Source organism: Glycine max, chromosome 14, assembly GCF_000004515.6.
Source record: "Glycine max cultivar Williams 82 chromosome 14, Glycine_max_v4.0, whole genome shotgun sequence".
NCBI classification, from domain to species: domain Eukaryota; kingdom Viridiplantae; phylum Streptophyta; class Magnoliopsida; order Fabales; family Fabaceae; genus Glycine; species Glycine max.
Genome location: NC_038250.2, coordinates 8,800,816 through 8,815,696, shown reverse-complemented (window position 1 = coordinate 8,815,696; position 14,881 = coordinate 8,800,816). Strand labels below are relative to the sequence as shown.

General features: G+C 32.1%; 2 protein-coding genes across 2 annotated transcripts; one reads left to right on the top strand and one right to left on the bottom strand.

Moving 5' to 3' along the window:
- Positions 1-553: 553 nt before the first annotated feature.
- LOC102659783 (uncharacterized mitochondrial protein AtMg00240-like) lies at positions 554-964 on the top strand. The gene has a single exon (XM_006596570.1). It carries the CDS (start codon positions 554-556, stop codon positions 962-964), a length of 411 nt encoding a protein of 136 aa, XP_006596633.1.
- A 6,060-nt stretch (positions 965-7,024) lies between these two features.
- On the bottom strand, positions 7,025-10,743 carry LOC100500192 (uncharacterized). The gene is made up of 4 exons (NM_001251329.2): positions 10,524-10,743; positions 10,315-10,422; positions 8,142-8,309; positions 7,025-7,240 (listed from the first exon to the last, which is right to left on the bottom strand). The coding sequence occupies exons 1-4, from the start codon at positions 10,623-10,625 to the stop codon at positions 7,118-7,120; spliced, it is 501 nt and encodes a 166-aa protein (NP_001238258.1). The 5' UTR covers positions 10,626-10,743; the 3' UTR covers positions 7,025-7,117.
- Between the last annotated feature and the right edge of the window lie 4,138 nt (positions 10,744-14,881).

Sequence of the window (14,881 nt, the reverse complement as noted above, 5' to 3'; positions counted from 1 at the left end):
CACCTGTAGCAAAGTTGACTACAATCAGGTTATTGCTTGCCATAGCAGCTCAGAAACAGTGGAATCTCACACGACTTGACATCAACAATGCCTTCTTAAATGGGGATTTATTTGAAGAAGTGTGCATGGATCTGCCCTTAGGTTATCTTGGAAATGGGGAGCATCAAGTGTGCAAGTTACACAAGTCCTTGTATGGCTTGAGGGAAACATCAAGGCAGTGGTTCCAAAAATTTCCAATTCAATCATCAAGCTGGGATTCAATCAATCTACTGCAGATAGCTCTCTGTTTTCTAAGGGGAGCAATGATTCTCTGATTCTCCTGTTAGTCTATATGGACGACATCATCATAGCTGGCCCAAACAAATCTCTAATTACAAAAGTCACTGTATAGTTGCAAGGGTTGTTCAAACTCAAGGTCCTAGGTGATCTAAAGTATTTTCTTGGTTTTGAAATAGCTAAGTCTGTAAAAGGCATTCACTTGAACCAAAGGAAATACACCCTAGAGTTGTTAGAAGATACTGGTTGCACCAATTGCAAACCTTCAAAAATTCCAATGGATCTTGGTCTTCAATTGGATGCCACCGCAAGTGAAGTTCTTGAAGACCCTACTCAATTCAGAAGATTGTTGGGAAGGTTAATGTATTTGATTATCTCAAGGCCAGATATTATTTTTCCCATAAACAGGCTTAGTCAGTTTATGCAAGCTCCAAGGACACCTCACCTTCAAGCTTTTCATCAAGTCCTTCAATACCTCAAAGCAGCTCCTGCCCAAGGTTTGTTCTTTTCTGCAAACAACAATTCCATTGTCACAGCTTATGTAGACTCTGACTGGGGCAATTGCAAGGATACTAGAAGGTCAACAACTGGTTTTGTGTCTACTTGGGCTCATCTCTCATCTGTTGGAAGTAAAAAAAGTAACCCACTGTTGCAAGGTCCTCAGCAGAGGCTGAGTATAGAGCTTTAGCTTCTCTTCCCAGTGAGTTATTGTGGCTGCGACAGCTTCTTCGTGTGTTCCAGATTACTCTTGGTTCCAGAATGATCATGTGTGACAATAAATCAGCTATTGCATTGGCTGAAAATCCAACTTCAAATGATAGGTCTAAGCACATAGATATTGATTGTCATTTCATAAGTCAATATGTGCACTTTGGTTTTATCAAGCTGGTATACTTACCTACTCATCAACAACTTGCTGACATCTTCACCAAGGCCTTGCCTCTCTGCAAATTCTCTGTTTTTTTTGTCCAAGTTAAGCCTTCTAGACATCTATGCACCTAACTTGAGGGGGAGTATTACAACCAACTTTAGTTAGGATTATTACCATAGTTAGCTTAGCTTAATTAGTCCATTATGATTAGTTGGTTAAGTTAGTTATTGATAATCAATTTCTCTTTTCTGTTATAATTCTGTTTAAGCTTTGTGGCTAATATTGAATCTGTTATTGTATATATTGTACATTATACAGTGAGCTAAAATGATGAGAATCATTTTTCTTCTTTTCAATTGCTTTTACCTATCTGTTATAATATAAATATTTGATATTTTACAATTATTTATAAATTTTAAAGAAATAACTTCTAAGCAGTAATAAGAATAATTTTATACGTTAAAAATGACTATTGATAAATAACCTTATTTTTTAAACATGTTATCATGAACATGAGTTTGATCTTGATGTGGACATATAAAAAAATATCTATTGCAAGAGATCAATCCTTTAAATCAATTTTAATTTTTCTGTTGAAGAATACCGCGGTTAAAAAATAGTTTCCAACAATAAGAATGCTTGGTTGCTTTTAACTGCCAAAATCTTGAGGCTTTCCATAATCGACTTCCTTAAAAATTGAGACCTAGAGTTGCCAATGAGAGATATCTCTCACTAGGGGTGCTCAAGACTTGATCAAACGCGGAGTGAAATAAAAATAATCTGCAAATCAAAAGATGAAATTAGTTAGCAAGTTGGTTCAAAAGGTGAAACATCTCAGGGATACTATCACATACTTCTCTAACTCTTCCCAAAGCTTGGGAACAGCATTTAAGGTACCAGTGTTGTGCAGGCCCCGATAGTCATTTTAGGGGTCTAAAATGTCAAACTCCATCATATTATTCTTTACTTTTTAGATGACACTTTTTAATTAGTAAAAGGTCAAATACTAGTTTAGAGTTGCATTGAGATATTATCAACAATATAAACTTAGTACTTTTAAATTTTTGGTGCTTTGTTTTGTAAAAAATAATCACAGTATAATTACAGCATGAAATGTATTTTTATATATAAGTATGACTCTTAAATCATTTTAGAGGCCTAATTTTTATAATTAGTACAGGACCTCCAGAATATTTGAAACGGCCAGGTATCATGAATTTCTTTGAACTGAATAGATGGTTTTTGGGGTGGGTTGGGGAGGGTAGGAGAAGGAGGTTTCACGAAGAACATGCATCCGGGACTAAAAGAAATACCTAATTGTCAACACAGCAAGGCAATATGGACGCCCAGTTATTCTTGGAACAAACCAATATGTAATGGAAGCCATTCAAATTATTTGTTGAAGGTATGAAAAATCAAAATTTTATTCTGTGGAGTAATAGGTGATTGGAGAATCCATACAAAGGAGGAAAATTTCAGTTTATTCTATATTTTTAAAATTACACAATCCAGCCACCTCCATGCTAAGCTGATATGCAAAAGCAAAAATGTCTTCAACCCATACACAATCCACAATGAAAAGAAACCTAATAATGTTAATTATCAATTTAAATCTTTTTAATGTTAAGAACTCATTTCATTTCCTTTGAATTTTTCTCTATATAGTGTAGTGTTTTTGGTGTCTAATTAAGACATCAACCGTGTCATAATATTTGTGCATGTATCACATGTCCAATAACCATCATGTTGGAATTCAGTTAGAAGAAGATAATTTATAAGATAAATATTCAAATTCATTTTTGTAAGTGTATTTTGCTAACATATTAGTTCCTAAAAGATGAAAAATTATTTTTTGGTACTTGAATGTGGAAAAATGTCAACATATTAATTTTGTCGTTAATTTGATTCGTAAAATCTAACGTATTGGCTGAGCTGACAAGTGAAGATTGAAATATCATGAGAAAAAATTGTCAATTGTGTAGCTGACTCTGTAGGATTAATTTTTCATCAAAATATCAATGAACTAATTTGTCTTTTTTGGAATCTTTTCCTCCTTTTTTCTCATGCTATTTCTTTCTTTCTTTTTCTCTTTTAGCACCATCTGCCATTGTAAAAAAATATTTCTGAAGACCTTTCCCTCTCTTTCTCTCCTTATTTTTCTTTTACCTTCTTATTCCTTCCTTTCCCGAAATTGGTTGAACACTTAACTTGAAGTAAACCCGACATACTATGACACCCTCTATCCCTACACATATATGTACTAATAATAAAAGGAATAAGAATACAAAATTAATTAAAAGTTTTTATAGCACATTTAAATAAAAGCATTTCAAAAGAGTAAAAAACTCATATTCACTTTTCTAACATCACAATAGAATGTATCCAAATAAATAATAAAATCATCTCGGCTCAAAACAAGATCGTCCAAGACTTCATGCAATTAATATAGAAACCTATGCCCCAATATCACATCCTAACAGAACATTGTGTTCCAACGCCCTCTAGCATATGGTTCTTTAAAGTCATCTACCTAGTTATCTGCTCCAATGAACACAAGGTTCGAGATTATCACAGGATCCAACTCAAATAGCACACAAGGAGTCAGTTATCACATTTCTAAAAAAAATACAAATAAACAAAGATGTAATCAAAATAAATTATGAAAGTATTTATAACATAACTCAACTTAATATAATTCACATCACTTCACCACTTTATCATTTAAAATTCATTTTTTAATTACCAATCATATCACACATGAATCACACACTTGGGTCAAGACGTAATAACACTCATCAATTTCATAATAAACAATTAGCAAGCATTATACAACAATTATACTAAGACTCAAGCCTATATGCGATGTGGTATCATGTAAGTGAAAAACCACACTAAGGCGCTTAGGAGTACATAACAAGACACACTACACAATGAGTATGTCAGGTCACTCTCACTAGGTAAAATCATAAGATGATCAGTCAGGGTCACTCTATTTTGCGAGAATGTTCCAATCATATGTGATCAATATAAGCTTAAAGGAACACTCAAACCGAGTGTCTTTACCCACAAGGCCTAGACTCCGAAGAATCTGTTAGGGCTTCACCTTTCTGATTCAGGTCCAACCCCTAAAACAATTTTTGCACGCAAACACTGTTCATGAATTATACAATACCCACGACCTCACACTCGTGTTTCAAACACGTTTAACATATTGTGCTATAATTTAACACTTTAGATTTCTAACTAGGAATCCTACATTTTCCCTTTAACATTGCACATAAACACTTTTCTTAAGGTAAAAACGGGTTATTGTATAATTCACAGCTCACAACACAAGTATTGTCACATCAAGTGTTAACCACACACTTATTCACAACCAAATCTCATGTCCACAATTTAACATCTCATAATGTCACAATTCACCATCACATGCTTACGTGTATCTCGCAAATTAACACATGTTCACCTTTGTACTTATACTCAATCTCAATAACAATATTATAATCTCAAAGCAACATGTTATCCCACAATTCATCACATATTCAATTTATCACTTATACACAATTTTAATCACAATTTCATGACCTCAATATAACTATTTATCACGCTAATCTTATCCAAAACACAAACAAATTATACAAAAGATGTTTCTCACAACACGGGGAGTAAAACCCCTTAAATAATTTTACATAATCATACAGGAAGAATTACAATACAATAAACATTCTAAAATAAACCTCAATTTGATCCTCTAAGGACTCCTACACATGTTGATTTTAACCCTAATTGTGATAAACTCATCTCTTACCTCTAAGCGGGCTCACGTGTGTATTCTGATAGTGATAGCAGCATCTCTAACAGTTGGCTAGGATTCCTCAAGCTTTTCCTCAGGTTGCTCTATTAGGATTTCCAAGTGTTAGAGCGAAAGAGAAGCGATTGAAGCCTCCATTTTATTGTCTCCATGCAAGGGATGTTTCTCTCTCTATGGACATTATTTCACAAATCTCAACTGTTGAGGTGTGCGAACATGAATTTCGAACCTGGTGTTTAAATTTCACAACGATCCAACGATTAACGAGTTCAGGATTATAGTTTTACTAAAACAGGTTTGAGTGTATGGGAAAAAGAAAGCTATCACGCAAAGGACATTTCTCTCACCTCAGACATTGTTTCGCAAATTCTAACGGTGAGAATGTTTGAAAATAAGTTCTGAACTTGGTGCTCAAATATTACAACGATCCAATGATTAACGAGTCCGAGATTGTCATTTTACTGAGACAAATTTGGGTGTATGTCAAAAAAAGAGAGGGTTTTAGGAGATGAAGAAGGGAAAATGAAAGTGAGAGAAAGAAAAAGCATAGAGACATATCATCAGTCTACCTAACGTGTCTCTATTTATAATTAGGGTACTTCGAATCTATTATTTACTTTATTTTTCTTTATTTTTATTATTTTATAAACAAGAACTCTATTTTATTTCCTATCAAATGAATAAATAAAATATCTTTTTTATTTTCATTCAAACCATTATTTTAATTAATAAAGTTATTTCTTTTTATTTATTTAATTATAAAAACTTCATCATTTTTTTAAAACTATTTATTTTTAAATAAAAATTATTTTTAATTTATTTTACGAAAAATGAAGTGTTACACATAGATTATCATGAAACAAGCTAAGGATAATTCCAAGTCAGATTTCTTCCTTCAATAGTAAACATCCTTGCTGAATTTCTAGTATTAGAAGGTGCAAAAACTGTTGCCACACAAGCGGTCATTTTGATTTTTTACAAAGGGGGGAATACAAAAAATTGGAAATTATTGAATTAACACAGTAAAGCTAATTAGTAGATATCATAAAACCAACAATGCACAAGCTCAGTGAAAAGATTTAATTAGAAGAGCAAATGCATCAAATTGTGATGAAGAAAAAAGTGTCTAACGATACAACAAAGAACAAAAATGGTATATGTAGATTAGTTGGGATACTCGTCTGAGCATTGCACTTGTTATTATTGTCTTTAAATTAGTGCACAAATTTCATGCCTAATCATAATATGGCAACAAAATATACTTTAAGGACGAATTTTAGTATTTATCCTAATTTATATGGACAAAGACAATGAAAAAATATACATTTCAAAACATGAAATGAAATGAACTTCATCAATCACATGGAACATTATGGTGGAAGTTGATCCATGTAGCCGACCTCACCTAGTCGGATAAGGCGTTGTTGTTGTTGATCCCTATAATCTATAGTTTACATTTTAATTCTCTTTTAATCTTTATAGTTTAAAAATGATCTTCTTAGTCCTTATAGTTTATATTTTAATTTTCTTTTAGTCTCTATAGTTTAAAAGTGATCTTTTTAATCCCTATAATTTATATTTTAATTATCTTTTAGTCTTTATAACAAAAAAATATATAAAAATAATTAACTACAAATTATTTATAAATTATTAATTATTTTTTTATAAATTATCTTACGATAAATTAATTACAAATTATTTGCTAATATTTTTATAATTAATTATAATTGATAATATTACTCATATTTTGATGGTAAAGATTAAAAGAAAATTAAAATATAAAATATAATGACTAAAAAGACGACTTTCAAACTATAGAGACTAAAAAAAAATTAAAATACAAATTATGAGAACTAAAAAAATCACTTTCAAATTACAAAGACTAAAAGAAAAATAAAATGTAAACTATAGAAACTAAAAAAAACACTTCAAAACTATAGGGACTAAAATGTATAAACGATAAAACTATAAATACCAAATAAGTAATTAAACCTTTTTTTTTTATCAGCTTCAATACAACAAGGTTAACATGTAATGTTAGAAGATCCCACAAATTTCATGCCTAATTATGATGCAACCCAGAGCTCAAAAGCTCATCTAGGAAGAAAACAGTCAATTTTATACATCAAGAAAATATTCAGATAGTAAACCAGTTCTCTCTACTTCGTCACTTCAAAAGTAGCTCGAAGATTGGATATCATGACTGGGCACTCTCCCTTCTCATCATACTCGGCGTATTCTCCAGTTGACAAGTCAACATTCTCAAACTTAGTTCCCTCCAACTACAAAAATACAAGTTGCATCAGTTAGAAATATGACCAACTTAACAGAAAATTTATGGAACACCAAAATTTCTACCGCATGTTAAAAATGACAGTCAGGTGAGTAAATTGTAGAATCAGAGGATAGGTATCACAACCATTAAGTAAAAAAGTACCATAGACAATAAGGATGAGAAAGAAATGTAGAAGGTATTACAGAAATTACATGGAAAAGAAGAAAGCTAATACCAAAAGCTAGAGGACAGGTTTCCTCACAAGGAAAATCTAATACACTGTAAAAACTTCGAATGAAATCTGATTCAAGACTAATCAGGAGGGGCAGAAAAGGGCTGCATATCTTGCAAATCTCACCATAATTTGGACTTGCAAATTGTGATAATAAAAATTATTTATGAATTTGTTCCTCTTTTCATATAAATGATATAATTATTGGTTTAATTTTTAAAGATTGGAATAGAAGATATTGAAATTAATCACATCAAATTCATCCCAGTCTCAAGTTTAGAGATAAATCTTTTAGACATGGTTTCCAGTATTGATAACAGTGAGAAAATAAACCGAATCATCAACCGTAAGCATCATACCAAATCAAAGGAAACACACAATTATTTGTTTCAATAGACAAAAGTGGGTATATGAGCTATTTATCATACCCAGCTTATATATCAGTAACATTGAACAATCAAAAGAAAATTAAAACAGATCAGAGATATGACATTAAGCACATGATGCCATTAAGCACATGATTATTTGTTTCAATTGAAAAAAAAGGGTATATGAGCTATATGCAATACTCACTACTCAGCTTATATATTCAGCAACATTGGACAATCAAAACAGATCAGAGATATGACGCCCAAAATAATGGAAGCATAGCATAAAAAATGAAAAGGATACTCACCGACTCAACTTTCCATCCATCACCGAATACAAAATCTACTGGCTCATAGCCCCTGCAGTCAAATAACATCAATGGAGCGTACTTCCCTGATTCACTGATTTCCTGGGTTAGTGGTTTACCTTTGCCTTCGATCATGGTCACAGTGCCATCCCTGCCACAAAATTTGCACTGCATACCAAATAAACGATATTAAGAAATCACCAGCTGCAGGAGCAAACAGTTCAAAGGATTACAAATGAATGAAAATACCACATTTAGGGCTTATAGTTTAAAGTTTTGCAGCAGAATCACATAAAATTTCAATAATAAATAAGAAATGGGAGTTAGTACTACATTTTTTTGGTAACATCCTACCAATCCAATTAAATTGTTTACTTATTCAATTTTGCAACAGATAAAATTTCACTCCCTAAAAAAAAAGAATCACATAAAATTTCCAGAATCTTTCCTCCCATGTCAGAGACAGAAAAATAACTACATAAGCAAAAGGCATGTCATGCCAAACGAATAGAATTCTGCTCAGTTGTAACACGTAAGTGAGCTTACAAAGTTACAAGTCAGACCAGTAAAATCTAATTTCAGTTATAAAATTGCAAGAAAATAATGAACTTCATTTCCTTTGTGTTTCTATAATGCACTTAGGCCCTATTTGGATAATTTTTTCCATAAATATTTACAGCAGAAGAGAAAACAAGATAAAATGAATTAAGCTTCTCACATAAAGCTAAAATGAACTTATGCACTCATCTTGTACAGTTCTTTTCAGGGTATATTGGATTAGGATTTCAAAGGATTTTAAAAGACTTTTTTTTTTTATAAAAAGTCTTGTGATATTCAATCAGGATTTTTACAGGATGAAAAAGTCCACCAAAATTTCTTTTGTCTTATCACACATACCCTCTTCTCTCTTTAATATTCTTCAAGATGCGTGTGCCATATATATTTCTCCTATTCTTTTGGAATAAAAAAATGTCAAATATATTTATTCCTTCTGCACTTTTTCCACTGTTTTCTAAATTAAATTAATGTTTATCTTATGTACTAAAACTAACCATGCTTTCCTTATATTGATTATGCTCATCACCTGCTTGATGCAATGTTTTCATGACTTTCACCCTTAATTTAGTCATCTACATAACTCAGTATTCCTCCTACCAATTTTCCACCCTCACTACTCCCTTTTAGTACATACTCATTATTGCATCTCATTTAAACATGTCACTAGATTAATCATGAAATAATTGTAGTAATTAAAAAAAATCAAAAAATCAGCGTATAATTTTAAATCTATTGTTAAAAAGTGAGAATAAGATGTTATTCCAAGAAAGGTTAGTATAAGAGGACAAAAAGCTAGAATCAATATAGTTATTAAAAGATTAAAAAAATTATATTAGTTTTACTTTTTTTTTTTATCTAAACCTCATCATTTCTTATTATTTTTTTTCAGTAACTCTTGTAATTTTGAATGTGTTTTTAAAAGTTCACAAAATCCTTTCAAATCTTATAAATCTATAAAGCCTTTTCAAATCTATTCTTATGATATAAATCCAAATCATCCTAAAGGTCTTATAAAAAAATCTAATAAGTCATAGCATTCCTACATAATCTTTAAAATCCCCAAGATTTTTTTATGTTAAAATCGTTTTTAAAGTCCTAATCCAATACAACCCCCCTTCAGTTTAGCTTCTCCAAAAGGTAAGGTGCATAAGTTGATTTTAGATTATGAAGAAACTCAATACATTTTACCTCTTTTTCTTATCCTATAAGTTTTTATAGAGAAGTTTATTCAAACATGACCTGATTTCATCTAATTGAAAAAAAAAAATTGATAGAACCATACCATTCAAGATTGCAAATAGTATAGTGGATGGTTTCACTTGCCTTTTCTACCACACATATACACATAATTCTATAAAAAATAAAAAATCATTGAATAAAAGGGAAACACTGAAAAATTATATACCTCTAAAATTGAAGAGAAGTTAATTCAGATAGTAAGTTCCAAACGCTATTAATTCAGATAGTAAGTTGAACTAAGAAATACAAATTTAAAGGGACTTATGCGGTAACCACAATCTTTCAGAGACTATAATGAATCGACGCATTGATTGAATTGAGAAATTAAAAAAAAAAAAAAAGAGTTTGATGAAACGCAAAGGGCATTTTAGGTCACCTTTTGAATGAGATGAGTGGTGCCCTTCCCAACGGGGAGAGGAACGGTGTCGTTTAGGACGACGCAGGTTTCCTTCTGGCTCAGTTCTCCGCATCTTCCGCATTTCAACTATCACAACAGGGAAAAGAAAATTGAAGAAATTAAAAGGAATAATCAAAGAGATGTTGAAATTGAATATTTGATTTGGAAGGAGAAAAAAAGAATAGGACCTTGAAGAGGTAAGAGAAGTTAGGGTCGTCGCAGCCACCTTGGGGTTGGAGATTGGTGAGGTTCTCAAGGTCTGCACTAATCATCAACATGAAGTTCACCATTTTTTCTCTCTCTTGGCGTCAAACGCAGTCTCTCTCTCTCTCTTTCTAAGACAGTAGCACTTTTGCTTTGGGGATTTGGTGCTTTGGATTGAAATCAATGGATGATTCCAGACGGTGTAAAGAAAATACATACATATATATATATATATAGAGAGAGAGAGAGAGAGAGAGAAAGACACAGGAAAAGCTCAACAGCCCAAGTTTATATCTTTAGATTATTATTAGGTTTAAATATGTTTATGGATCGATAAGTTAACATTTTTTTAATTTTGGTTTTGAAAGTTTATTTATTCATTTTTTAGTTTTGGTAAGTTTGTATATTTTAGTTTTATTTTTTTTAAAATTCTAATTATTTCATTTATATAGTTCCTGTGTGTTTGCAGAATAAGAATTAAAAAAAAACTCAAACTTATAAATACTAAAAATAAATAAAATATTTTATAAAAAATAAAATTAAAAAGTACAAATCTACCGGTAACAAAAACATATTTAAACACTATTATCATTTGATCGAATAAATTAGTATTTCATTACGTGGATTTTGTGGGATAAATAGTTTTTTAGCCTTTTAAATTAGCATCATTATTTTAAGTATTTTTTTGTCTTTTAAATTTATTTATTTTTATGTAAATATGTTTTTAATTCGTATTATATATATATATATATATATATATATATATATATATATATATATCCATTTTATGCCTTTTTTTCCTTTTTTTATTTACTTTTGGTCTTTCTAATATTTTATTTTATTGTTTTGTCCTTGCGGTTACAATAAATCGTTAATGGAGTCATCATGTCACTCATTTGTTTTAATCCCTTATAATATACTATGAATTTTTTGTTTACATCAATTTTAAGATTTTAGTGTCTATAAACCATATAATTTTTGTTTTAGTCCTTCTTATATATGCCAAATGGATTACTGACATGACAATTCTGTTATGCTTAACAATTTATTGTAACTGAGGGAGCATAACTTATTATGATAATTTGTGTTTACATGTTTGCCTTGTTCTTCATTTTATCTTACATTTTCACCTAATTTTGAGAATTTTATTTCCCAACAGGAGCAAGAGAGCAGTGAATTGCTGTGCAACTGAATAATTTAATTTGTCTGAACTAGTGTGATCACTGTGAACTGGTATGCATTTCTGTAACCAGCTGCTTTGTAGCAAGCTATTCGAGGACACAATTTTCATCATGTTTATACGAAAAACCATGATCCATCGTAGTGTAAAATATCATTCACTGGACATAAATTTATGCTGACCTTGAGATAGTTTGTAAAATCGTCTTTGTCCTTAATTTTAATCCATAAATAACAATGTTGTCAGTTATTTATATTATTTTAAATGAGTGTCTAATATGCAGAAGTTATTAGTAAGTACCCTGTTGAGCCATTGATCCACAACCCGTGCCAGTGAAATCCAAAACACAAATCACTTTTTCTCCCGTATCAAAATTTTTCATATAGAAAATTGAACTAATAATCTCCAGGTAGTGTTTGATTTTAGATACAAAATAAATTATAGTTTATAACTACAAGAGACAAGTGTGAATCATTTTAGTCAATTCCAAAACGAAATATTGGATTTTTCTTTATAAACCCAAGATCTACCTGCAAAAGACAAAAAAAAAAAAAAAAAACAAAAAACACTAGGACAATATCACTACTTATGTTTAAAAAACTTTTATTTTTAGTACATAGAGTTTTTCTTTTTTTAAAGAATCCCTAATTTTGAAGGACCAAAATAACCAGATGGTGGTCTTCATAGTTATCCCCTAAAAGTACCTTGTGTCCAAAGAGATCTCTGATTTTATCTATCCCGTACAGTATCATCGTTGGCCTGTTTCCAGGTAAAAATAACAAGTCAAAATCAATTTCCAGTGAAGCCATCATCAATATGTTGCATCACAATGCCCTTATAGTTTCACTAGATTTGTACAGCAAAATTATAACAGGAATTTAAATTTTAAAATTAATTTATTTTTTCTCACCTTTCAAGGGAAAGGCCCCACGCTATAGACATTTTCAGGAAGTCCTATTGGCTGCAACATGCCAGAGTTTCCTACCTCTACCCACTTTTTAAAACCTTCATGGTAACTATTAGAGTACTTGATTAATATGTAATCTCATGATGTGCAACATCAAGATCCGACATGTCCAATAATCGTTACAGAAAGACTCACCTAAAAATCTCCTTGTTTGGTTCAGTGTATGGATTGTAAGCTGGTTTGAACTTCAGGTTGGTCATGCCTGAACTCAATAATGAAATCACTTGTATCAGCTAAAATCATGACCAAAACTCAATAATGAAATCACTGTTAGTATAAAGCAATAAAAAAAGAGAAAGGAATAAAAATTCTCCTAGTGTAACTGTAGACACAGGCACATATATTGTGTGCTAAACCACGTTAAAATTTTGTGTCTTTTCTCTCTTTTCTTTATTCCTTTCTCTTCTTTTATTGTTCTATACTAACAATCACTTGTATCAGCTAAAATCAATCACACTACTAAAGCCTGTCCTTAATAAACTTGGTAGTGGATCATATTCCTTGAGATCTCCAACAGTCCAACTTACATTGAACATTTAAATCTTTTTCAGTATAAGAGAACATTACCTAAGTGTGAGTAGAAATCGTGTAGCACTCCTATTAAATCACAGAGAGTGAGTCCTCGATCGCATACAAGACCTGAATTGAAATGTAGCAATGTGAGGATCACAAAAATCCAGTAAATTTATAGATAAATTTTAATTCGAAGATTAAACATCCGATGGGCCAAACCAAAAGAGAAACTGAATAACCGTCATTAGTCTATTGCAGTAATCCTCAAAGGTGAACCGATTTCATTTCCAAGATGAACAATTTGAAAAGAATTAAAGCCACATGCCCAGTAACTTGTTAGCTCTCACATACCTTCAATCTGGTGGAACTCAACAAGATGTGTCCAACCAACTGCTTCATTTCTGAATACACGACCTATAGAGAAATATTTTTTCAGGGCAAATGGTTTCTGCATAGACATCCAAGTGCAGGGGAAAATAAAGAATGATATGTAAGCTATAATTCATAGCTAGAACTTGGAAAGCACAATCACATATTATCTGTGTCATAACTTGGTCCAGCTGAAACAAATAAATATACATTGTATAGAATTGAATGGCACTAAACACCACGTAATCATATGCACCATCAAGAACATGATACCAACAAATTATGACACAGATACTTGTGCCAGTTTGTTAGGAAGGCAGAGGAAGGGAGATAGAGAAAGGGTCTGGACTTCGAGGGCCAATACCTCCAGAGCACTAATTTGGATAAGGTAATTTTTCATATATGCCTTATTACATGAGTGGTCTATATATAGTAGTGATTCCTATAACAGAATTTGTATTCTTGTGTCAACAAGGATCTTAAAAGAAAATGGAATCAATGGTAAATGGCAGACAAAGCTAACACCATCGCACTACAACACTAATGCCAGCTCAACTTTTCATCCATTAGACGTAATCCTTCAAGTAGCTTGGGGTAGTGACCTTCCTTACGGGCCTGTGCCTTGGTCCATGCTGTGCTTGAGGTTCGTTACTGCTATCATCCCTCACCACTTCGAGAATCGGTCTACCACCATAAGTATAGTTGTGTGTCCGTGGAAGGCAGGCAACCCAATTATGAAATCGAGGGAGAGATCCTCCCATAGCCGAAATGGTACTGGGAGAGGACAGAGCAAGCCAACCACCTTCTTAGTCTCATATTTGGCATGCTAACAATCAACACAAGAGGCAAAAAATTTCTCAACATCATTTCGGATTCCAGGCCACGTGAAGTACGTGCTAACGTTTTTGAGATGCCGAAATGCCCCCCAATGGGTGAAGAATGATACTCCTTAAGCAGTGTCTGAGTGAAAGGTGAGGCTGAAGGTAACCAAATGCCACCATGGTGCATAATCAAATTATTCGCAAGTGAATAATCTTGGTGTTCTATGGGCGTAGCAGAGATAGTCTGTCGTAATTCATTGAAAGCAGGGTTGCTGGCAAGATGTTGCTTAAGTTCTTCAAGAAATGTTAAGCAGGGCACCGAAAGAGATAACATGGTGTTTGGAGGTAACTCTGGAATGCGCAACAAAGCGTTTGCAACCACATTAGCCTTTCCTGAACGAAATTGGGTGGTATAATCATACCCGAGGAGTTGGGCTAAATAGGTTTGTTGCTCCGGCGTTTGTACCACCTGCATCATCAACTCCTTTAGGC